Source organism: Onychomys torridus, chromosome 7 (assembly GCF_903995425.1).
Source record: "Onychomys torridus chromosome 7, mOncTor1.1, whole genome shotgun sequence".
In the NCBI taxonomy this organism is placed as follows: domain Eukaryota; kingdom Metazoa; phylum Chordata; class Mammalia; order Rodentia; family Cricetidae; genus Onychomys; species Onychomys torridus.
This window is the reverse complement of record NC_050449.1, coordinates 91012304-91038408: the sequence shown is the minus strand read 5'-3', so window position 1 is coordinate 91038408 and position 26105 is coordinate 91012304. Positions and strand designations below refer to the sequence as shown.

Sequence of the window (26105 nt, the reverse complement as noted above, 5' to 3'; positions counted from 1 at the left end):
GTGCCCTGGGTGGGGAGCTCTGCCTCTGCTTTAGTGCTATGGAGCTTTGGGTATCACGGCTCTTACGTGTAGTACCTCTATACAGTGCTAAGCTTTGGACAGGGCCCTTAGTTCTCAGTGGTTCTCAGTTGAGAGCTTCCTATTAGGCACATGGGCACAAGGGAAAGTTCTACCAGTTGTCATCCAGGGGTCATATGCCTATTCCCCCAGCTTTGTTCACCTGAGGAAAAAAAGTTAAAGGGACTTGTAGTCAAGAATTAGAAAACTTAACATTCTTTGCAGTTTTTAACAGTGCGAAACTCCTAGACAAATATAAGACATGGGGGTTAAGTCCTCTGTCTCAAGAGTAGATGGGTGCTTTTTAAGTTTTTTTGTTTTAATTATTTATTTTCAGACAGGTCTCATGTAGCCCAGGTTAGCCTTGACCTTACTATTTAGCCTGTAATGGGGTTCAAACTCCTGATCCTCCTGCCTCTACCTCCTAAGTGCTGGGAATATAGGTGTGTGCCTGTGGGATTTTTTTAAGAATTTGGAAATGCTAGGGTCTGTGGCTTCTCAGAAACTGACTATCTTCTCCTTGAGGACCTTAGATCTGCAATGACCTTTCTATGGAAAGAAAGTATGTGTGAGGGGGCTGTAAGGATGGGTTGTCAGCAGGCGTTTTTGGTTGGGTATGTGGCCCTTTAGCCCATGGAAAGCAGCACAGCTCTGCCTTGTTCTCCTTCATTTGTGGGACCCATACAAAGTGGCTCTGCTTCTTGTGAACGGTGGGGAATCTGCCATTTCATCTGCTCCCCAAAATCAGGTTTCTCAGAGAATTCAAAAAATCATGTCAATTCTGTTTACCTATACAATGAAAATAAATGATAGCACATATTTCAAAAGCCTTGGTGTAGCATTCAAATGCATTAGTATAGGGAACAGAAACTGTCATGGGCAGACATGGTGGATGGCATGTAGGAGGGCATGCAGGAAATACTACTGAACCTAAATTTTAACCCCGCCCCTTTTGTCATCTCAAGCACCATTTCCTCTTGGGCATTCATAAATAAACATGGAGGTAGTCCATAGGTCTGGATCCTCAGCCTCAGGGAGGCAGCCAGCCAGCCACCACAGGGTAGTTAGTGCTAGGCAGCTGCACACAGGCTAGCCTCGGATCAGAAAAGGCTCAGGGAAGGGGACTGGTTTTTCCGGAGGCTGGAGAGATGAGTGGGCCACCCTCAGGGCAGATGGTGTAAAGAAGGTGGAGGCTTGTTAAGCCGATTAATTCTTTCTACCTTAATTATACTGAAAGGGGAATTTTTAAAACATTTCCAGAACAACCGAAGCTTGATGACTCCTCGACTCTGCACAAGCATCCTTGCCCATTTCTCGATACATTTTCAATTTACCTTCATAGTAATTTACACTTAAGGAAACTATCCAAGATCTGCCAGGGGATTCAATAAAATAGGTCATGGAGTTAAATGCTGTGTCGGAACATGGGGCTTAATTTTATGGATAAAATTTAAACTGCTTAGCTGTCCCCCTACCCCCTTATTCGTGCTAAGACTAATGATTACCCAGTATATAGAAGCCAGGGCACCATTTTCTTAATTCTTTAAGAATGTCTGGTAGGGCTGTGGACTCTGCCCTCAAGGTTAACAGACATTGAATTAGGGAAGAGACCTGAGTGGCCCAGTGGTCAACCGCTCCCACCTGGCTGGTCCTGAAACTGGGCAGGAACAAAAGCCTGGAGCAGGGATTTTCCCTGAGACTGACCCTGTGGAGAAGGAACAGGGGAGGGTAAGGGCAGACATCAGTTGCTCAAAGGGAACCTGCTAAGAGCGGGTGCCTTACTGTGCACCCCAGCCATTCCCTGACAGTGAGCTGTAGAGTTTTACCCTTCCCTAGGTGAGCAGGGCATTACTTCAGTCTTCACCATGGAGACAGACTGCTTCTTTTCAGCCACTCAAGGTTATTTTATTCACCCAGGCTGGAGCTCCAAAGTAAACAAGGACCACTTTGTATAATGCTCAGATTAACAATTTTATGAGTGCAGAATGAAAGGACCTGGGTTTTCAGGTTGTAAATGCTTCCCCGAGTTAATGTGATTTCACTGTTGAGTTTTGTTTCTAATAATACCCTTGAATTTACATGCCTAATCTAGACCTTGGCCAATTCTGCTCATGTAAATTTAGGATGATCCTTCCACTCATAATATATGACATAATTTAAACTAACTGAAACAAACCATTCTCAATAAACACTTAAAACAACTGGTCCCTGTAGGGAGATTTTTTTTTAAGTTGTATTTTTATTTTTCCTCATTCCAAGTCTGTTTACTGCGTCTGTCTGCTCGGAAGGGTCTCCTCTAAGGAGTGTTCAGAGAGGGAATTTGTTAGGCAGACACTGGAGTAGGCGAAGTGAGTCAGGATTTTCCTGTAGATTGCAGGCCTCTGAGAGAGGATGTGCATAGTAACTCCAAGGAGGTGACAGAAACCCCAGGGTTTCCTTACCTCATTTAGCGTTCACGGATTGTTCTGTTGGATGAATATTTACAGGTCTCCACGGACAGATCACACTAAGAGGCCCAGCTGCTTCTGTTTGGATGCAACGCTTAAGAGATGACAAGGAATTCTTACTTTTCTTTTTAAAAAGAATCTTTGTGTGTGAGAGAAAGATGAGGGGGGGGGGGGGGGGTAGGAGGGACATGTGCTTGCCACAGCATGTGTGGAGGTCAAAGGGCAACTTCAGGTGTCAGTCCTGTTGGTTGGTTGTCTATGCATAGGCCAAGTTAGCTGGCCTGGGAGCTTCTAGGGGTTTTTCTACTTCTCACCTCAACATAGGAATGCTGAGTTTGCAGATATATGCTACTCCATTAGCTTTGCCTAGGTTCTAGAGATTTGAACTCAGGTCCTCACATCTGTGCGACAAGGGTCGTCCAATGAGGCATCTCCCTAGCCCAGGTCATTATTTTATAACTGTGGGTGTATATAAGATCATTTGGAGGAGTCTCATAGAACATAAACCCCCCAGCTCTGGAATGCTGATTTACATTATAGGAAACACCATGCACTTGACCACCAAACGGCTAGCATCATCAACTCGTGATCAGCATCGTTGGCCAACACCATGACCCTCACTGTAACTACCACACTGGTAGCACTACCAGCATCACACCATGGCTAACAAGATCACTGCTAACACCATCACTACCATCTACAGCATGCACTGCTGCTATTCCACACCCTCCCAATGCAAGCCAAAATCAGCATCACTCCCTCTCAGCGTTGACAGTGTCAGTACAGCGTGTCACCACACTATGACCAACTAGCACCACCTCCTCTCCAGCAAGGCTTCTTCACCTTTTTCTACTCAGAACCTCTTTTGCTTAAGAAAATTTCACATGACCTCAGTACTTTATAAGTAGACACACAAATCAAACATTTGCTGATAATAAGTCATAAAAAACTTATTTTAAAACAATTCTTTAGTATAGATGTAATTTTACTGTTAAGTAAAGGTGAAAACAAGTTTTGCATACTAATGAAATGGAAGTATTTATTTGTTTTTACAGAAATAAATTAAATCTTGGCTGAATATTTGATACTTTAGGACACAACATCTTATTTTTTTTCATAGTTAATCACAATATTTTGATTTTATAATAATGTGGTGGTGTTGCCCGCCTTTAATCCCAACACTCGGGAGGTAGAGGCAGGCGGATCTCTGTGAGTTCAAGGCCAGCCTAGGCTACCAAGTGAGTTCCAAGAAAGGCGCAAAGCTACACAGAGAAACCCTGTCTCAAAAAACCTAAAAACAAACAAAAACAATTAATCAATGCTAAGAAAGCTGCTCCATATATAACTACATACACAAGAAGTATGTTTAAGGTAATTTTAGAAATTGTTAGAAATTATTTACTAATTCCAACTCAAAACTCCCTGAGTGATTTTCAGTTTTGTAAAACTTAAATTTTATTTTATGTGTATGGGTGTACTGCCTGCATGTATGTCTGTTGCACTATGTGAGTGCAGTGCCTGTGGAAGCCAGAAGAGGGCGTCAGAGTCCCCAGAACTGGAGTTACAGATGGTTGTTTTCAACAATGTGGGTGCTGGGAATTGAAGCCAGGAAGTCTGGAAGAGCAGCAAGTGCTCTTGACTACCAAACATCTCTCCATCTCTTAAATGTCTCTTTTTTGCTTTTTGGTTTGTTTTTGTTTTTTTGAGACAGGGTTTCTCTGTGTAGCTTTGGAGCCTTTCCTGGAACTCACTCTGTAGCCCAGGCTGGCCTCGAACTCACAGAGATCCGCCTGCCTCTACCTCCCTAGTGCTGGAATTAAAGGCGTGCGCCACCACCGCCTGGCTTGAATGACTCTTTTTTTTTAAAATGAAGCTTGTCAACATCTCGAACAGCAATTAAAATAATTGTTGTTGTTTTTTTTTACATTTGTTTATTTATGTTTGTATGTATGTGTGTGGGTGTACATGTGGAGGTTAGAGGACAACTTTTGGGAATAAATTCTCTTCTTTGATCATATGGCTTCTAGGGATTGAACTCAGGTCTTCTCCTTTGGCAGCAAATGCTTTTACCCACTGACCCATTTTGATGGTCCTCAAATCGGAATTTTGAAAATCACCATTTCAAAATCCAAAGACAGGATAATTTTACATACATTGTGGTAAGAAATGGTGGTAGGAAATTATTTAAGTCTTTGCTTTCCATTTTTACCTCCTCAGTGCTGGGATTGTAAGTCTGAGCCACCACATTTGGCTTTTTTCTAAGTGGATACTGGGGATCAAACTCCAGTCCTCCTGCTTTGGAGGCAAACACTTTACTGACTGCACCATGTCCCCGGCCCTCTGTATACTGCTTTCTTAATCCTTACAAGTCCTCTGGAAGAACTGTGACTGTAACGTCTATTTTCCTCATGGGCAAGTCATCATACAGAAAGTTTAATTATTCCAGCATTATAGAATTGACTGATTGCTGGACAAAGAGCTGGATCCATGTAGTCTTAACAAAACTGCTGTACAACACTGCTGCAGTGTATAAACACCAGCTGTATATAGACCCTTCCCTGTATGTTGTGAACCTAGGGATGGTCAGGCAGATTACTGATCTATGAGATTTCCTGCTGATTTGTGGGCACAGCACCTTTTTCTAAGGGAATAAGGAGTGCCAGGCACAGCACTGTGGATACCACTGCAGAGAGATGCCTATCTGTAAATGAGTCCTTGTTACTTCACATTAATTCCATGCAGTGAGAGGCCACAGTGTTCAAGGCAATGTCAACCTTCCTGCCTGTATCTCACAGCTCTCCATGTGTTGATAATCTAGAAGGAGGTCTCCAGAAAAACATCTCAGGGTCAAAGAGTTCTATGCATTTCAAGCATTTGTACAACAGCAAGAGCCAGTGGAGATATACACAATGAGGGCAAGTCTAAGGGGGTTGCTAAGATGCCAACAAGTGGTCACTAATCCTTCTTTCTCACCCTGTTCATTTCTTCCACAGGTTGGTATAAATTATGTTGCAGATAATATTAAAATACCACTTTAATTCTTTGATATACACAAAGCCCTGTCACAATATGTACACTCTTTTACATACACTGACCTGAGTAAATAAAATTCTTTTTTAAAGGAGACAGATATCCTCATGCAATGTTAAGATGTGGCCCATGCTAAGAATCCACAGATGGTTCCGACCATTGTCCGGGCTGCCCTGACCCTGTGCTGGAAGAGGCTGCGGGGCTGGACTCAAAGAGACCCAGGGCCCAGAGCTCCCATCCTTGCTGCCAGTGCCCAGGTCTGATCATGGTCTGTCCTTCAGGGCTTACAGGTTTACACCCCAACAAAAGTTCAAAGGCAACTGTCCAAGCACTCCTCTGCATTTCCTGACTCAGGAGGCCATTTCCAGGTTGGAGACAGAAGCAACGAGATTGAAAGCAGGCCCTCAGTCTGGCTTTGGAGGTTTTGCATGTTTATGTATTCTGTGCTTATTTTAACTATGCCAACCTCTTAAATTAAGATTCATAGGAGTTTACATCCCTAAACCAGGGGGGGATGGGGAAGATGGGAGCGGGAAATCAAGAAAAAGGAGGAAGGGGGCAGGGAGAGTGGGGAGGGAAAGGAAGAGGGTAGGAGGAGAGAAAAGCCAACATCATGGGTTATTTTGGATATTTAGAGGGTAAAAAATATTTTGAAAAATGTAAGAAATGATTCTCATTATTATTACTATTATGTTGGTTTCATGTGATAAAATTATTTTAGTCTAACACATTTGCTTAAATATCTAGATAATGAATTCAACATAATGCACGTCTTTTGCAATCCTACGTACTTAACTTTGTCTAATTTTAGACTTAATAAAGTTGCAAAGGTAATAAGTATAATGAGCTCTCATATACTCTTCACTCAGCTACTGCTAATTTTAACATTTTAAATAGCCAAGCTACAGATTTCCTAAAGTAGAAAATGAACAAGAATCCAACACTACCAACTGATGATTCAAACCTCTCACGATGCCTTCTGTCTGGTTTATAGTTGAATTTGGGATCCAGTTGCATGTAGTCATCCTGGGTCTTTAGTCTTCTTCAAACAGCTTCTTGTTTTTCAGAATCTGAACTCTAGAAAAGCTCTGGCCAGTTCCTATGTGGAGCATCTCTGTGTTGACTGATACTTTCTCAGGGTTCTATGAAGCTTACACACTTTAGGCAAGAATCCCTGAGAAGCCAGGCCTTTTCAGCTCATCCTATCAGAGGGCTCAGGATGCTGAAGTTTCTTGCTTCTGGGCATATTAACCTTGATGGGTAGCTAAGTTGATATCTGCCAGATCCCAGCAATGAAGCCACCGTTTTCTCATGTGAATCTGTAATTATTAAGTTCTTATAGAAAAACACTATGGGACTGTGCAAAATACCCTACTTCTTATTGTATCTCTGCCTACTAATTTTAGTATCCACTAGTGCTAGGGATGAACTGTGAATGTGTGTTGCTCTGATTTGGTTGAAAAATAAAACGCTGATTGGCCAGTAGCCAGACAGGAAGTATAGTATAGGCAGGATCAGCAGAGAGGAGAATTCTGGGAACAAGAAGGCTGAGTCAGGAGTCGCCAGCCAGACACAGAGGAAGCAAGATGTGAAGGCAGAACTGAGAAAAGGTACCAAGCCACGTGGCTAAACATAAATAAGAATTATGGGTTAGTTTAAATGTAAGAGCTAGTCAGTGGTAGGCCTGAGCTAATGGCCGAGCAGTTTTAATTAATATAAGCCTCTGTGTGTTTACTTGGGTCCAAGTGACTGCAGGACTGGTGGGTGAGACAGATTTGTCCTGACCATGGGCCAGGTGGGACACAGGAAAACTTCAGCTACACACTGGTGATTCTGATCCATGACAATCATTATTGCGATGTTTTGTGAAGGGCGATTTTCTTTTTCCAACATTCTTTCCACATTATTAATTATAATTCTACTATAAGAAAACACTGTCCTTTCACCTGCACTTTTTCCATTTATTTTTATCAACATGGACTCAGGGTATTTATTTTACTCTATGAAGGTGCAATCTAGTATTCTTATTGTGTTTCTTAAACTATCCTAGATGAGCCTAATAGAAATTCCTTTGGGTTGGCTCTGATCTTTTTTTGGCATGTGCTCATCACTTATAAAGCATGTCCTTGTTTTCTGGAACTCTAAGATGCCTTGTCTTAGCTCATCATTTCCCTGCTCCAGCCTCTTCCCTGTCTCTCTTCCTTCCTCCCTCTTTCTTTGTGGTATTAGGCATGAACTCAGAGCTGTTGGCATTCGAGGCAAATGCTCTGCTAGGGAGGCATACCCCCGGCCTTCTCTTTATATTTTAAGATGGCTCTCACTAAGCTGCTCAGGCCGACCTTGAGGTTTTGATCTTCCTGCTTCCTGTTGTCTGAGCAACAGGGTTTACAGGCCCTAAGCTACCAGGCCTGGGAGCAGCTCAAACATTCTAAGGCTCTCATCTTTTACAGAAGAATGGCCACATTCCTAGATTTAGAAGCCAAGAGGCTTAACTACACTCACTGCTACTGAAGTTTTATTGTTTCTAGACTTGGGATGCCCATCCTCCCTTCCTTCCTCCCTCCCTCCCTCCCTCGCTCCCTTTCTCCCTCCCTCCCTCCCTCCGTGTGTGTGTGTGTGTGTGTGTGTGTGTGTGTGTGTGTGTGTGTGTATGCATTTGAACTATGTGTTCATATTGAAACCTCAATTTTCAAGTTAGGCTCTCTTCCTTTACTGGAATGCCTTTCTTCAGTAGTAACAAACCTGGCTCTTACCCACAATCATGTACTCCTTTGCTTGACCCTAATATTTATATATGGATGTTGCAAAACTGCTCAATTACTCCTGGTGGGGAGAAGAATTAATTTGCACATGCTTGTCCTGAGCTTTGTAGGATACATCCTGGTGCTGTTTTCAAAGAGCCAAGGCTAGGTTCTTCCTTTCTCTTCCTCCGGGCACTTAAATATTCATTTGTGACATAGTGAGGCTCATTTGCTACTGTTTGTATTTCATCTTGAGGTCTCCCAGGGTATCCTGGGAGACTTTAAATATGTATTTAGCCTTTCTGGCATGTGGTTCCATGTTCTGAAAGTCAGAGCTGTGAAACACAGTACCCAGAGTCCCTGCTCATCACTTCTACCTGGCTCATCCCCATCCTTCTTACCTCCTCCTATCCACCCCCTAACTAACCAATCTCATTAGTTTATAAAATCTATTCTTAAATGATTTTGTCCTCTTAAATTTATTTTCTCTATAATTATCAGTAACTCATAAATTTCCCCAAGGTCTAACTCTATCCTGACAACCTCATCTTTCAGAATATTTATACAGACACATCTATTCAGTTCGTTTTAATTAATGCCCTTTGTGCTGCTGGGAATTCCACTTTGCCGACTGTCTGATCTGATGCTGCCCTGGCTTTGCGGAATGCTCTTTGCATGGGTTGTCATGATGGTCTGCTTAGCAAAGATGCCAAATGCTGGCCCCTAACTCTGAGTGGTGGTCACTTCCTATTTGTGAGGCAGAGATGGTTACCAGCCCTGGCACTTGAAGCCCAGGGCTCTCCTTAGGGATCTGAGAGTTTGGCCTGCTGGGCTGGTATAGCAGCAGCTCTAGTTCTGCAGCCCTGAGACCCAGGCTTTGCTAAACACTCACAAACCCCAGCTCCTTTATCTGTAAAACCAGGTCCTGAACACCTGACCTCCGGGACTGTGTGGAGCATGGAGTGGCTACCTGAACGGCACTGGCAGAGAGTGAAGTGATGTTGGAGGACACCCAATGTGTTCTTGCCGTTCCCTGTGTGTTCCTTGTTAAACTTTTTGGGGGTGATTATGGATTTGCATGTTTTAAAGATCTAACAGAGTGATCTCATGTACCCTTCATAATGTTGCTCTCAATGGTAACAACCTACAGTGTTATACTACAATATTTTAACCAGGATCTCGAGACTGGCATAATTGAGTGACCTTCCTCAGACTTCTCTTGTTTTACATGCACTCATTCAAGGGTATGCATACAGCAGGTGAGTGCGGAATAGTTCTGCTGAGATGATCTCATTACAATCTCCATGTAACCATCAATCAAAACATGAACACTTCCGTCACTGCAAGGACAAGACCTTGCTATCTTGTCTTGGTCTCATGTTGTATTGTCTTGGTCTTCTGTTGTTTGTTAATAACTGTGCCCACTCCCCTGTTTCTGAGCCCCCGCCTCTCATCCCTGGCAGCCATTAATCTATTCGTATACAATGTTGTTCCGACAAGAGCATTATGTAAGTGTAAACATGTAACAATGACCTTTTAGGACTGGCATTTTTGACTCAGTCCTGTTCCCTGGAGGTTCAGCTGAGTTGCTGGGTGAGTAGTTCATCCCATTTTACTGCTGAGAATTCTGCCGTGTGGATATAGCCACTGCTTGAAGGACAGCTGGGTGGTTTCTGGGTTTTGGCTGCATGAGCAGATCTGTAATGAACATTTGTGTACCAGTTTGTATGTGAACATCTTTCCATTCCTCTGGGATAAATGCCCAAAAGTACAACTGCTGGGTCATATGGTAGCTGCATGTTTAGTTAGTTCCAGAAGAAGCTGTGAGACATGCTTTCCTGAGAGCTGGGCCGTGTTACCCGCCTGCCATCAGTGAGGAGGGCTCTAGTTCCCAGTGTTCCTCCTGGCATCTGCTGATGCCAAGAGTTAACATTTTCGCTATTTTGGAAGGTGAGTAGTAATATCATTTGTGGTTGTAAAGCTGCATTTTCTTTCAGGTGGATGCTAACTATCCTTCCATGTACTACTATTTACTGTCTGGGTATGTTCATCAGTGAAATGTCTCCTCTTGCCTTTGGCTCATTTCCTGGATAGGCAGAATGCTTTGCTGGTTGAGTTTGGAGAGTTCCTTATCCACCCCGGACACTAGTATCTTGTTAGATGCAGCTTACAAGAACTCTTCTTGAGGATAAAGAAGAACACTGATATGCCTTAGCCTTGTGTTTGTTTGGGAGGAAGGAGAGGATGAGAAGGCAGGAGAAGGAGTTGAGGCATCGTAGTTAATGAAGAAAGAGTTCCCCATTTTTACAGCACTGGACAGGAAAGGTCATGCAGGGCTCTGTGAAGAGCTGAGGGCATTAACCCCGCATGCTGCCAGTTCAATGCTGCTCACACCCTAACCTGGAGTGGCAGAGTCTGATGCTGTGACACCTGCCACAGAAACTGCCTCCTCATAGACACTTTTAGGATTTGTTTCCCTCCAGCCACATCTCAAGGAAGAAACAGGAGGACAAGAAAAACGTTGATGTGTCATCAAATCAGAAAAACACCTCCCTTTGAAAGAATACAATATACACAATCTCAAATCCTCGAAGCCCCACGTGACAGGGAAAAATTATCTTGGTTCCAAACAATTGCTGGAGTAATTCAACATTTTTAAACCTATCTTCTCCAGAAAACTCTTTTAAATTAGAAACGTGAAAATGAATTTTTTTTCCCTCCAGACCAAGCTGGAACACTGCCCATGAATATATATTAAAATCACTGTTTGATTAATACACATCCGTGTGAGCCCAAGATTAAAGTAACATGCTGGGCCGATATAGCTATTTACTTGTGCTCTTGTGGTATCTCTGAAAGCCCAGAAGACCCAGAACTGGGGTTGTCACTGGCTTAAATGTAATTATTATAGCTTAATTTCCCCCTTATCTCAGATTGTACTGCACTGCCTTATCATGATGCATTTAATTCTCTCCATATGCACTGGGCAACAGAGAATTAAAATGAAAATCGAAAGGAGAGCAAAGGGGCTGTGCATCATATTGAACACTGATCAGACACTTTTACTTAACATGGAGAACGGTGAGTATAAATGATGTCATGATAAATATGCTTCCATTTAAAATGCAAGTCACTGTGAGGAAAAACTGGGAGCCATAAAATACCTTTCCCCTCCTCAAGGTTGTCCAAAGGGGAACAAAAAAGGACAAGGCTTTGGGCTGTGTTGTTATCTTTACGATGCAATTTAATCTGGGATGCCACAAGCATGTGGGGCAAGATCGTTAGGAAATAACACCATAAAGTATCAAGAAAGGACTAAGAGAAAACAGGAGAGACCATTCTGTGGCTTCTCACTCTTCCATGCATAGATATGAGAGGATTATGCTAACCCCTCTGGTCATGACCAACCCTGAGCTGGAGCTTATCCACAATGCAAGAAAAAGGTCACATATGCACTGGATATACAATGTGAGCCTTTTATTTAAGCCTTAAAATAAATAGCACTGTAAGGGTGGGAGGTGCTATTCTCATGGGACAGCTGAAGAAATGAACTCTGGCTGCAGTGAACTGCTCAAGGTCATGTGGTTACTGAGTGGGCTTGACACCAAGGCTGATTCCCAAGTCAGTGGCCTTTCTGTGACCCACGATCACAATGAGGGTGCAGTATCAGCTCTGGATTTTACCACCATATTTTATTCTATAAGTTTGGGCATCTAAGAGATACTGGAAAGATCTTGGTACCCAGAGGCAACCAAGCCACAGCTGAACTCTGCTAGGCAGCATCCAGGGCTGAAGAGGCATCTTTTCTGGAGACTGAGGACTCCAGTATCATGGCAGATTCCTTCTAGTGGGTACTTGGTTAAATATTCTCCTTTAGTCTCCTCAATTATTTGGCACTTTGGGCTCCAAAAATAACATGTGACCACTTCCAGCTCTCATTAGTCGACTCAGATTCTGCCCTGTCCATGTCTGTCCCTGGGATTCCACATGTGGAGACCTCGCAATAACCTGCTGTTGCGTCTCTCTGCAGCATGGGGTGGGGCACGAAAAGAACATGGGCCTTGGGGATAGAGAGCTGAGGACAGGCCTCAGTGCCCCCATGTTAGCTGTGTAACTTCTTTGTGCCTCAGTTTCCCTGTCATAGAGTAGGGGTAGTAATCCTACCTGCTGACTACTGCACATCCTTGTATACATCCTCCTCTTGGGATTACCCATGTGATGCTGTCCAGGGCACTCCTGTTATCTAGTCTCATGATCCCATCACAGTCTCCTCTGTGGCCCATTTGATTCAAACATATCTGAGACGCAAGTATGCTTAGAGCTCTGTCTGCGAACTCTCCCACCCAGGCCACAGTCCTTTCCAAGGTTCTGCATTCCTCTGCCTGGACTCAGTTACCTTTGCCTAAGTTCTTCCACACCCCCTTCCATCATGACACATTTCCTTGTCCTTAGGGATCCTGCCACCAACCATCAAAACTTTGGTCACATATTGGCCTTAGACTCTGGCATGTTTCTCTTCACCTCTAATCTGACCACTATCTAGTTTATTTCCAAGTCTGCCCAGAAGAAGCCACCTTGGAGTCTCACTTTCTTGTCTCTAACATCCGGAGACCCTGAGACCCTTTCATGGCCTGGACCTCCACAGCATCAGCTCTTCCCCAGTCACTATTTAGATCTGGCTCTGCTTCTCTAGGGGCTCAGCTCTCCCTCGCCATCCACTCAGTCTTCATTTTTTGATCTTCCCAGGATCCCAAGAGCAGTCCTACTAAGGATACTCCCAGCAAGACCCACAGCACAATGTCCCACCACCTCCACCCCCTCTACCACACCTCAGTAGCATACTTCTCTTGCTTAACTGTCATCCTCTTTTTTCTGAAGTTACCCCAGAGCAGCCACTTGGTCAAGCCATCTCCCAGGGTTGCCGAGAATTGTCCTCAGATAGACGTGCCACACTGTTCCTGAGTGCGTTAGAGGTTCTGGTTCACACGGTCTCACACAGCAGATCCAACATTCTCCCTTCTCTGCAGTTCACATGGTCTCACACAGCAGATCCAACATTCTCCCTTCTCTGCAGTTCACACAGTCTCACACAGCAGATCCAACATTCTCTCTTCTCTGCAGGCCTCACTCTCAAGACTGTGCTACCCAGCTTGGAAAACAGTGGAATAGCCTCTCTCCTCTGCTCAAGCACCACTTTCCAATACCCATCCTGGCCCTGCTCATCCATTCCAGGTTGTTTGAGCTACAGTCCCATTTCCTGGTGCCCTACAGGCACCTTCATGGAGAGAGCCTGAAAGCCTGCAGCTGATGAGCTGCGAGGCACAGTGACTCTGGAGCAGCCCCCTGTCTGGTGGTAGGGGCTTATGCAGCAACTTGTTCTCATCAGGGCAGATCAGGAAATGGAAGCTTGGGCCAGCACTCAAAGTGAGTCTTACCTTCTGTTAGTTAGGCCATAGTCCCCAAAGTCCCAGAACAGCACCACTAGGTGGGGACCAAGTTCTCAAATACACGAGTCTGAGGGGCAGTTTATAGCCAAAACATGACAATTAATATGCTACAAACACTGCTTCAGCTGTCTCCAACCGGCTTCCCGTCATCCACTGTTCAGTGTGTAGGCTCACATGGGCAACAAAGAGAAGAGAAATGTGGAACTGATTCTCTTGTCATACTCTAAGAGCCACATCATCGCCTGCGCAGGACCTTCACACATGCAACTCCCCAGGCAGAAACTGTCCTTGTACCTCTTGGCTAACTAACCTCATTTTCAACCTAAGTAATGCCTCACCGTTCTACTCCAGCTCAGTCACTCATAACCTCAGAAACGAACTCCCTGGATTCTCTATGTAGACCAAGTCACCACACTGTTCACAGTGATAGTGGCATATGTCAACTTGGTAATTTTTACTTCTTTTTTCTTTCTTTTTTTTTTTTTAAACTGGAGATGAGGACCAAATCCAGGGCCTTGCACTTGCTAGGCAAGCACTCTACCACTAAGCTAAATCCCCAACCCTGGTAATTTTTATTTCTGTGAGATTTCATTTCTGTCTGTCCCCACCACGAGGAAGGATTACTTCTCTCCTTGTGTGTACTCCAATCTAGCACAGCACCCAGCACAGTCAGTCAAAAAGGTGTTAAGTCTATGGAGGAAGTAGAGTATGGTGGTTATGGGCAATGAGGGAGAATGGTTATACCACTGGCTAAATGTGTGACTTTAGTCAAGACATTACAGCTCTCTGAGTCTGGCCCAAGCTTCCTCATCTGTAAAATCAGTATTATCACATTGTAGGGTTGTTCTCAAGAGTAAGTGAGTTCTCACAGGGTACCTAGGACTACCAGACCATACAAATGTAGTTAAAGACAAATGACAAAGAGGCGCTAACTCGTTGCTAGATGGATGTCTTAATTAAGCTGACAAGGTTTGATGCTAAAAAGGAAATACAAGTGGACTTGTTGGAACATAGGCCCATGGCCAAACATATTGATCAGAAACACCAAACCATCGGGGTGGCAGACAACAACATTTAGATTTTATTCAGCCTCCATTTGTAAGTTTGTGACTGCATGTTGGGAAACAACCACTCACAACTGGGAATACATCCAACATCTTCAGAAAAACAGTCTTGCATTCTTAATAGATTCAATGAATGCTTTAGGTACGTCTGAAGCTATTGACGAGCCATGTGTTTGGCTGAATAATTTCTTTAGAAATCAGAAAACAAGAATAAAAATTCTAAACAAACTTGTAAGAACCACTTAGATCCACTATGCAAATTCATCCACGAAGGCTTTGAGAGTCTCTGTGGTGCTCCAGAGCACACAGTGCAAGGCCAGGGTGTGCCCAAGATGAAAGCCACAGGAAACCCATGGGCACTTCTCATTCTTCTGACCTATAACTTATACCCTAATAGCCTTCCAGGTTAAGGAGCTTGAACACTGGGGGTGGCATTCATCTACTGAGAGGGGACTCTGGAGGGGATGACTGATCTTGCAAATCTGCAGACTCTGTTTCCTCTTCCTCTTCCTCTCATCCATTGCACCCACTGTCCATCATCAAGTCATGTACTATCATATCGGGCCAATGTGCAAACCCTTCTGATGTCTTACAATGCTTCTGTCAGTTTTTAAGGCTCTGTTCAGGAAAAAAGGAAGAAGTAAGTAAAGGAAGGACAGTTCCAACTGGCAGGAGGGCTATCTGTGAAAAGGGAATGGATTTAGAGCAAAAGGTAGAGCTACGGCAGGAGACTACAGTATCTCCTTAATGGTGGTAAGCAAATGGTGTCAGGCTGTTTAATTCAATTTGTATGTATGCAATACCACATAGAACACTGTTTTTGTGTGTTATTTTTGGTAAATATACCAACAGAAGAGAGATTTTGTTTTTGTTATGAAAAAAAAAGTCAGCTGTGTGGCCAGATTTTCACTCAGCCTTAATGGCGATCTGTTTCAGATGGAGAGAAAATGTGCCATTTAAATGTCTTTTCCTGGAGAGGCTGTGTAGGGTCAAGCTTGGTGCACAAATCTGGCTGTGGGAAGTGGTAGCAGGCATCTGTGGGCTGATGATGCCTGACTGGAGAAGGGAAATTCAGATAGTACCACTTCATGGTGGCAACACAGACTCCCTATGCCTGGGACTCATTTCCCACGTGCAGGAATGTGACTCTCCCATGTTTTACCCATCTGTACACCCTCCCCCCACCCAAAACTGAGCCCTGCACTGAGTCTTCTATCTGTGGGTCCCATCCTCTTGCCATTTAGGATGTACACTTCTGTCTGGCAGCAGCTGAGGTTTTGCCAACTCATGTGCAGTATGTGTGCCTGGTCTGGAGAAGATGAAGTAAGTGTCTGTGGGATGTTGAAAGCCATGCAGACAGCATACCCAGGACAGGTAGGAGAGTCCATGTACACTTGCAAAAATGGCCAGCTGCTTTCCAAAGAGAACAGTGAATAAAGGCAGTGCAGTGGCTGAGGCATCTGATCCAGGTAACACTGCCATTTATCTAATACTACAAAGAGACAGAAACCAAACCTAGTATAAACATGTAATGTAGCCATAGGACTGGTTATCTATGCATTTGATGGCTACCATGACTTTGGGGAAAGCAAAGCTCTCTGAAACCGCACTGAGCCATGGCAAAGCCATCCCACAAGGCTGAAGGAGAGCCTGCAGGTCTAACAGGAAGTACTCCCACTATCCAGATTGTTTAGATGGAGCTGTCTGTGAAGTGGCCTGTTCCATGTAGAACAAGCCCTGCCCTGAGAACCTCACAATACAGCACCCTTAAAGCCAGAGGCTTTTCTTATGAGTCATGGTTGACAGGAAAGCTACGCAATGGCCAGGTCTTACAGTCAGGCAGATGTTTATAGCACACTTGGAGCACACCAATAGTGGTAGCAGAGAAGAAGTTCTATGTCTGGAAGATAACTAACAGTGTTCCACATCCCCTTTAAGGTGTGCAGGGAATACTGGCCTGCAGGTGTGGACATTTCTTTCTGCACAATAAAGGGCACATGTTATTGGAAGGTAAGTATAGCTCTTTGTGAGAAAAATAATTCTTTAATAACATCTAATATCCATATGGATTTAAATTTCTCCATGAACACCATTTTACAGTTGATTTGTTTGAATCAGTATTCAAATTAGATCCATACACAATATTTCATTTCTGTTTTTGAGTCTCTGTTGAAATATACAGTTTCTTATTCCTCTTTCTTGTTATTTATTTGTTAAATAAATTGGGCTGCCATTTGTCCTAAAGAACTTACAGAATTTTATATGAAACTGAGCCAACTCTGTGGAGTCAAGTTTTTTAAGTCTGGTAAGTGTGTGTGTGTGTGTGTGTGTGTGTGTGTGTGTGTGTGTGTGTGGTTTGCACACACAGAAATGTGATGGTGTGCATGCTTATGTATGTGCATATCAAGGTCGGAGCGGGATTTGGGGGTCTCTGTATCACTCTCTGCCTTGTGCCTTGAGAGAGTGAACTAGCTCACTGTCCTGGTTCAGCCAGTCGGCCAGTAAGTTCCCAGGATCCATGTGTCTCTGCCTCCACATGCTGGGTGGGGTTGCAGGCCGGTGCAGCCATGCTCAGCTTTTTACAGGTGTGCTGGGGATTAGAACTTGGGTCCTTATACTTGCCGAGGCAGTGCTCTTACCCACTGAGCCATCTCCCCAACCCTGTCTGGTAATTTACATATAACTGATATACAATGTTATACATATTTAAACAGTCTGATTTGAGAAGTTGTGTGTGCCTGTGTGTCTATGTGTATGTGTGTGTTGGGGCACACGTGTGTGCACACACAGACGCGTGGTGACCAGAGGTTGATGTCAGATGTTGTCCTCGAGTTTCTACCTTATTTTTCAGAAAGCCTCTCGTTGGACCTTGGCTTATGGTTTAGCTAGACTGCTGGGACAGAGAGATGTAGGACCTGCCTTTGTCTCCTCTCCAATGCTCCCTGCAGCCAGTACTGGTTACACATGATGGCTGCCATGTCTGACTTTACAAGGTGCTACGGACCTGAACTGAGGTCCTCATGTTTGCACAGCAAACACTCTACTTCCTGAGCGATAGAAGCCTCCAATTTGATAAATTTTCACACACACCCCTGTAGTGGGTAGCCATTACAGCCTTGGCCTGGAAGTTCCAATCCCTCAGCCCCTACAAGGCAGGGCTGAGAGAGTACGCTGAACACCCAGGTTCAAGAGGAGAGGCCTCTCTTGGTTCCAGGACCCTGGACACTGGAGGTAGACTGAGCAGAGTTCTCCAGAGAACACTGCTGGACTGTGCCATCCCTTTCCCAGACCCTGCAACTTATCCCTTTATTTGTAAGTTACCCCACAAAATAAACCTCCCTTTTAACTATGTGGAGTGGCCCAAATAATTTCACCAATACACCCCCCCCACACACACACACCTCTGAACACAGGAACATAAATCTCTACTTACCTCTTGCCCTAGGCCCCAATTGTATTTGCTGTCACTGTACATTACAAACTAGAAAACTTGTATTTCCTAAAATTTTCTAGAAATGGGATATAAAATAGGCTCTTTTGAAGCTGACTTTATTCATTCAGCATAATTTTGTTGGTTTGGTCTGTTTTCTGTTGAGTATAATTTGGCACAGTCACAATCTGCTTATGTATTCACAATCTGGTTCACTTGACAGCTCACACTGCTCGGAGCATGCATGCACAGATTTGGGCATGCACACAGTAGGTAGACATTTAACTTTCAGGAAACTGTATTGCCATTGCACACAACATTGCTCCATTTACATTCCTCAGAATGGGCTATTAGAACTCTCCCGTCAGCCTGTCCTCAGCCATCTTCCTCACAGGTGTGGTGCTGTCACACTGTGGTCTTAACTGCATGCCCTTTGTTCATCTTGTCATGTGAAAACTTGCCATCTACATATCTTTTGAATTTTTAAATTTTTAATTTATATTAAATTTAATATAAATATATTAATTTATATTGAGTGAATATTTATTCAATCACTGAGTTGAGAGGTCCCTTTATATTCTGAACATCAGTCCTTTATCAAATCTAAACTCTGCAGATCTTCTAGCCTGTGACTTGTCCTCTCTCCTCTTTACTGTGTCTCTCAGGAGCATTTTGTAGTTTTGATCAACTCCAACTGACCATTGTTTTTCATTATGAATCACACTTTGGGTGTTTTATATAAGAAATCTCCACCTCAAGTCACCAAAATTGTTTCCTATGCTTTTGTGGGTTTGGGCTTTTATGTTAAGGCTTATGATCCATTTGAATTAGAGTGCACAGGTGATCTATGGATTAAGTATGCTTTGCAATGGGTACCCAATTATTTTAGTACCGTTTATGGAACAAACTTGCCTTCTCTACCATTTGGACTGTTGTGCTTTCACAGAAACCAGCTGTCTATGTGCACAGGCTCCGCTTTGGCACTCGGTCCCAAATCTGTTTTCCTGCAGCACTGTGATGCTGTCAAGGTGCTGCTGCAGTCTGAGAGTCTACAGTCACTCCAAAGTGCTGCGGTCTGATAGTCTACAGACACTCCAAAGTGCTGCGGTCTGAGAGTCTACAGACACTCCAAAGTGCTGCGGTCTGAGAGTCTACAGACACTCCAAAGTGCTGCGGTCTGAGAGTCAGTCTACAGTCACTCCAAAGTGCTGCGGTCTGAGAGTCTACAGTCACTCCAAAGTGCTGCGGTCTGAGAGTCTACAGACACTCCAAAGTGCTGCGGTCTGAGAGTCTACAGACACTCCAAAGTGCTGCGGTCTGAGAGTCAGTCTACAGTCACTCCAAAGTGCTGCGGTCTGAGAGTCAGTCTACAGTCACTCCAAAGCTGCACCTCTTTCAGCTAGGTTACTCTCTGACAATTCTAATTCTGTTTAGATATTAGAATCAGTTCACTGCTACCAAACACCTAATGCAAAGGGGATGATTCTATAGAAAAATTTGGAGATTTTCCTGAGAAAGAAGATGGTGGAAGAGAATGGGAGACATGTTGAGTATATTATAAACTTTGCATTAAAATGTCCTTATAAAACCCAGTACCATGAGCAGTGAATATATACTAATAAAAATTCTCAATAAATGAGCATATATATATATATATATATATATATATATATATATATAGAGAGAGAGAGAGAGAGAGAGAGAGAGAGAGAGAGAGAGAGAGAGAGAGAGAGAGTCTTAGTTAAAGTTTTTATTGCTGTAAAGAGATACCATGATTCCAGTAACTCTTATAAAGGAAAACATTTAATTGGGGCTGGCTTACAGCTTCAGAGGTTTAGTCCATTATCCTCATGGTGGGAAGCATTGCAGGGTGCAGACAGAGAAGGAGAAGGAACCGAGAGTTCTACATCTGGATCAGCAGGCAGCAGGAAGAGAATGACACACTAGACCTGGCTTGAGCTTCTGAGACCTCAAAGCCTGTGCTCAGTGACACACTTCCTCCAACAATGTCACACTTACTCCAACAAGGCCACACCTCTCAATAGTGCCAGTCCCTATGAGCCCATGGGTCCATTTTCATTCAAACTACCACATACACATAAAATAAAATTTAAAAAGTGAGAATAAAAAGCCCTGACATGATATGAGACAATGAACTTTCAAAGATGCTGCTGAGTTCACTTTCTGCTGGCTGTCTACTGCTGGGTCATGGTAGTAGTTTGTTTTCCTAGTGAGACTCCCTTGGAGAAAACGAAACTTTCATTTGCAAGTGGTTATCAATTAGAGATGGCTTCTGGGATAGGGATGGGGACATGTGTCCACTTCTTCCAGCTCTAGGACCCTCTCTGGTGTACATCCGTGGAGGCCCTGTGTATGCAGCCTCAGTCTCTGTGAGTTCCTATATGCTCGCGTTGGTCTTGTGGATGTAGAGGGCTTTGTTTCCTGATGTCTTCTATCCCTTCCAGCTCTTAAGCTCTTTCCCACCTGCTCTTCCACAGGTTCCCTGGGCCCTCAGGAGAGGGGTTGGATGGAGACAGCCTCTTAGGGCTGAGTGTTCCAAAGGTCTCTTACTCTCTGCATATTGTCGGGCTGTGGGGCTCTGTATTTTGGAACTGGGATTAAGTTTGTAATTAGGGAAAAACTATCTTATCCTTGGTAATATTCTTTTCTCTGAAATTTCTGTCCTCTGATATTACAGCAACTCCAGCTTTTCTTTAATTAATGTTCATGTGGGATAATTTTCAATTCCTTTCCCCTTAACATATCTATATTTTTATATGTAAAGTGTGGTTTTTTTATACATAACCCTTTCCTATTTGCAATTTTTCTTTCCACCATTTCAGTTACCCATGGTCAACTATTCTCTGAAAATATTAAATGGAAATTTCCAGAAATAGCTCACATGTCTTAAATAACTTTTATTACAGTGCACACTGTTATACAGTCATTCCATTTTATTAGCTACTGCTGTTAACATCTTCCTTTGCTAATCTATAAATCCAACTTTACTATAGATAAGTCTATGTAGGAAGAAACCCAGTATATCAAGTTTGATGTGATCTTCAGCTTTAGGCATCCACTGGTAGTCTTGGAACATATCTCCCGAAGAGGAGGGGTCAGGGTGACTGTAGACAGCAGAGACCGGCTTATTTTACAGGGTGATAATCTGAAAAGTATGAGATGCCACTAGTCTGTATTGAAACTGATTATTGATAGTGTCAGGTTTTGAGGTCTGTGGGGCGTTTACCCACCAACCCCACAGCTCCTCAGAGTTTTCTTGAGTGTGAGCAGCAGGAAATATTAGATAGAAGGATTTATAGTGCGGAGATAAACAGATAGAAAATACAGTATAGCCTCGAGAGAGCCTGGAACCTTTTCCAACAGGCCCTGTCTCTGCCCCAGGGTATTTATAGAGATGCCAAGGGGGTGGAGCAAAAGACCTGCTCCCTCAGCACAGCCAAGTGCAGACCATTTCAGACAGGTGCAGTCCCATGGCCCTAATCATCCTCCATGTGGACCTGCTGGGTAAAGCCACAAGGAACCCGAAAACAGGCTCCCACAGAGGTCTCATCTTGTTTTCTGTCTGTCCCACCTGCTTCTGTCCCCTCTTTAACCTTTTGAATTAACTGAGCATATTGGCTAGTATACTACTTCCTTTGTATACTTACTAATCATAGTTGTCTGTTCTGATCTTTTGGGGCTGAGGGCAGGGATAATGGCTCAATCTACAAAGTGCTTGTCTTCAAGCATGATGGACCTGATTTTAATCCTCAGACCCCATGCAAAACAAAACAAAACAAACAACAAACAAAAGACTGGGCATGGTTTTATGTGTACTCATAATCTAGTGCTGGGTGGCAAAGACAGGTAAAACCCTGGGTGTTTTGGAATATTATTTTAAGATATGTTACATTTGTTTATGCAGTGGAACATTTGTTTTAATGACACAAAGATGTGTTATATTCTCTTATGTTGCATTTGTTTAACTCTGTGAAGCTGTGTTACTTTGCCTGTCTAAAACACCTACCTGATTGGTCTAATAAAGAGATGAACTGCCAATAGCTTGGCAGGAAAGGATAGATGGGGCTGCCAGGCAGAGAAAATAAATGAGGAGAAATCTGGGAGGAGAAGGAGGAGGAGCAAGAGAAAAAGGAGAGGAGGACACTAGGGGCCAGCTACCCACCCAGCCACGGAGTAAGAGTGAAACTAAGATATATAGAAGAAAGAAAAGTTAAAAGCCCAGAGGCAAAAGGTAGACGGGATAATTTAAGTTAAGAAAAGCTGGCTAGAAATAAGCCAAGCTAAGGCCAGGCATTCATAAGTAAGAATAAGCCTGTGTGTGTGATTTACTTGGGAGCTGGGTGGAGAGCCCTACAAAAGAGTAAGAGCAAAGAGTAAAAACAACTTATTAACCATTTAAGGTAGCCAGGTTGCTTACCAAGCTCCAGGCTGGTGACTGAGTCTGTCTCAAAAACATGGGGGGAGGACATAAGGAACACTACCTGAGGTTGTCTTATCTCCACAGATGCACACATGTGCACACAAGAACATGTACACACACACACACACACACACACACACACACACACACATATTTGGGGGTTTAAATGCTTATCTTTAAGGTATCAGAGTCTATCTTTGAGTACCACTGAAGTATTTCACAGGCAAAATACATGCATTTTGCCCCTCTCCACCAGTGCATTATATTAATGCTGTCCTAAACTTCTCCAGGCTAGAATCCCACAATACTGAATTTGCACTTAAATTGACAACCTCCTTTAAAGGCATTTAAATGTTAAAAAGCTTCTCTCTCATCCCATCCTACTGCACGATGCTCATGTGGTCACTGTTTCTAGCTCTCTGCAGTCCCTCACGGGAGCCCCCATTCCTAGCTGTCAATTGCCTGCCCAGGGGAATTAGGAACATGGCTTTTGAAGTACAGGTTTGCTGGTAGCGAGGCCTCCCAGCCTCTGTGTTTGTGCAAACACCCTCACTTTGGTTTTATTTTCCAAAGGTATTTCTGCTGGATATACAGTTTGCTACAGAACTCTGGGCCAGAGGGCCTTTCTTCTTGTTCTTTAAGGAAGTCATGGTACTGAATTCTCCCGGTGAATTCAGTAATAAGGCAGCTGCTGTCACCCTTATTTTTGTTCTTCTTGTGGCTGCTTTTAGGACTTTTGTCTTCTGGTTTTGAGAAATCTGATCGTCACATCCCTTGGGCTGTTTCCTTCCTGCCTGTTAAGCTTGGCTTTGCTGGGCTCCTTGGACCTGTGGGCTGTTTCCATCAAATCTAGACACATTTCAGCTGCAACTTCTGCAAACATTTTTCTTACTCTCTTTTTGAATTTTCCTTTTGAGAGTCCAGTGACAGGTGTAAGCTTGAAGTTGTCATGTGGATCATGGTTACTCCTGCTTTAAAATTTTTTTTTTCTCTCTGCATTTTCTTTTGGCTGGTCCTCCTACTGTATCTCCCTGCTCCTTTGTCTTCTCTGTAGTGTTTGATGTGTTACTAACAGGTGTCTTCTCACCTCACACATTTTCCTCATCTCTAGGAGTTTGATTTGGGCCCTTTTCAACACTTCGTATGCTTTTATTTAAACACTGAACAGATGGCACATAACTATCGATTATCATCATCTCTGTTAATTCTAACATCTGTTTCAGCCTTTGCTACTTCTGGTTTGGTTTCAATGACTGATTTATCTACTTTTTATGATTATGGATGTTGGTTCTACACCTTTTGGTCACAGAATTCCAAACGGCCCTTTCAAGTTATTTCACAGTTGACTGTGGAATAGTCACTACTAGAACATAAGGGTCCACTTCCTCCCTAGGCTGCTAGTGCTGGGCTCTGCCAGTCTTTAACTTTTAACCTTTGCCAATCTCATAGGCTGATACTACTGACTGTAGATGTAACCATCTTATTAAATAAGAAACACAGAGCCAAATGCTGAGTTAAAAGCCCAAGAGGTCAGAGTAGTAGCTGAGAGCTGAGACTTAAAACCGCCTTTCTTACCTTTCGCTGCCACTGTCATCCTTCCCCTCAGAAAGAGACCTATTTCCTGTGTATCTGTCTTTTTATTGACTTTCTGTTCTGTCTTCTCATTGGTTGTAAACCCAACCACATGACCTCCTCGTCACTGCCTGTCTATACAGACCTCCAGGTCTTCTATGGTTGGTACTGAGTATAAGGCGTGTCTCCATGCTGGCTGTATCCTTGAACACACAGAGATCTGTCTGTCATGTGATCAGGACTAAAGGTGTGTGCCACCACCACCCAGCTTCTGCTATGGCTTGCTATTAGCTCTGACCCTCAGGCAACTTTATTAACATACAAATAAAATCACATTTCAGTACAAATAAAATATCACCATAACTGATGTCTACAACTGATGTTTACTGGGAAGCAACTACCAGCCCAGTGACAGGTGGTGGGAATTTGGTGGCATTACTGCAGCCACGGTTACTGCCCTCATGATACCGATAGCCTGACCATGTTTCTCATGTTTTTATTTGCATTTTCATTGCTTCCTAGTGATCTGGAGTATCTAGCCTCAAGTTTATTGGCCATTTACAGTTCTTTGGTATACTGCCTACTAATGCCTACAATGCAATTTTAATGGCATTGTTTGTATTTCAAAAAATTCCTTTGTAGAAACCATTTATTTGTATGAGTAGACATACATGATCATTTGTTCAGTAATAAAAGTATGTTTTGTAAACAAAGTCATTTTCTATAAAAAATAAGCCAACATTTGTGTATGATTTCTGTGAAAAAATGACTGACATGCTATTCAAATACTCTTTTTCTATATTAAAAATAAATAGGAATTGATTCTGATGTAAAAATGCCTTTAAAGGCAAAATTTTGGACAACACAATAATAGAAAACACATTTATGGAAACATAAAGCAGATATAAAATAAATTTATGAATACATAAAGCAGTTTGTTATAGGGAAAGACCTATTCTTCAGAAAGAGAAATGTCCATTCCTATCATTGAGCACTGCTTTACTTGCTGTAGGTAGCAAGACCTTTTTCTAAAGCTCACGTTACCTATTCTCATCTGCATAGGTGAATGTGGGGAGCATCCATGAGGCCCTGGGTGGGGCACAGTTTCCCTGACTGTCCCTTCCCTGTCTCTTCATAGGATTCATGGACAAAGTTAGGTGGGGGAGGAGGAGGGACTCTGAGACACATCAACTCTATGGCCAGGGATGGACTTGCACACGCCACACAGCTAAGGGGTATGAGTCCTCTGCTCAGGTTGGCGATGCAGCCTCCAACTTAAGTGGAGAATGAATCAACCAAGCAGTCTTACTCACAGTGACAACGACACCATCAAACAAGCCCCAACCCATCAGTTCCGCCACACTTGCTTCTCTGACTCACCTGTTTGGTGGAGGTGGTCTCTGGCCACCTCAAACAAGCGGAGGTGCATATTCGTGATGGGGTTGAAGGACCCACAGGCCAGGAGCACCACAGGGATTCGGTTCTTCATGCTGTCACACACATCCACACCCACTGCAGTGGCCACCCTGCCTTTATAGGGACAAAAAAAAAAAATCACGTCAGGAAGTTAGCATGGAGACAACTGTCTAGATCAGCATCTAAACTACACACAGCCATGACCTGTCACTGCAAGATAAACAGGGAGGCAATAACAGTAACATTTATGAAGAGTTCACCATAGTCCAGGGACTGTGTCTAGTGTTACAAACCATAGTGTGATAAAAACCTTTTCTCCAAACCCTCTGTCAGTCTCAAATGTGTGGCTTGGAGACCTTAGGAACTGCTAGGCCAGGCCTGGCACCTAGGCAGCCCAAACTTGGTCTATATTTGCTCTTCCTGACTTCCTCCCCAGGTTCTCTCGGTCTGAAGAAGATCT

At 43.4% G+C, this 26105-nt stretch overlaps 1 protein-coding gene across 2 annotated transcripts in view; it reads right to left on the bottom strand.

Moving 5' to 3' along the window:
* Positions 1–26105, bottom strand: part of Nmnat3 (nicotinamide nucleotide adenylyltransferase 3) — a 126688-nt gene that overhangs the window by 46391 nt on the left and 54192 nt on the right. For both annotated transcript variants that reach the window (XM_036193558.1, XM_036193556.1), the window contains exon 2: positions 25610–25759. In XM_036193558.1, the coding sequence (XP_036049451.1) occupies positions 25610–25718 (109 nt within the window). In that variant the 5' untranslated portion in view covers positions 25719–25759. The remainder of the gene's footprint in view (positions 1–25609; positions 25760–26105) is intronic.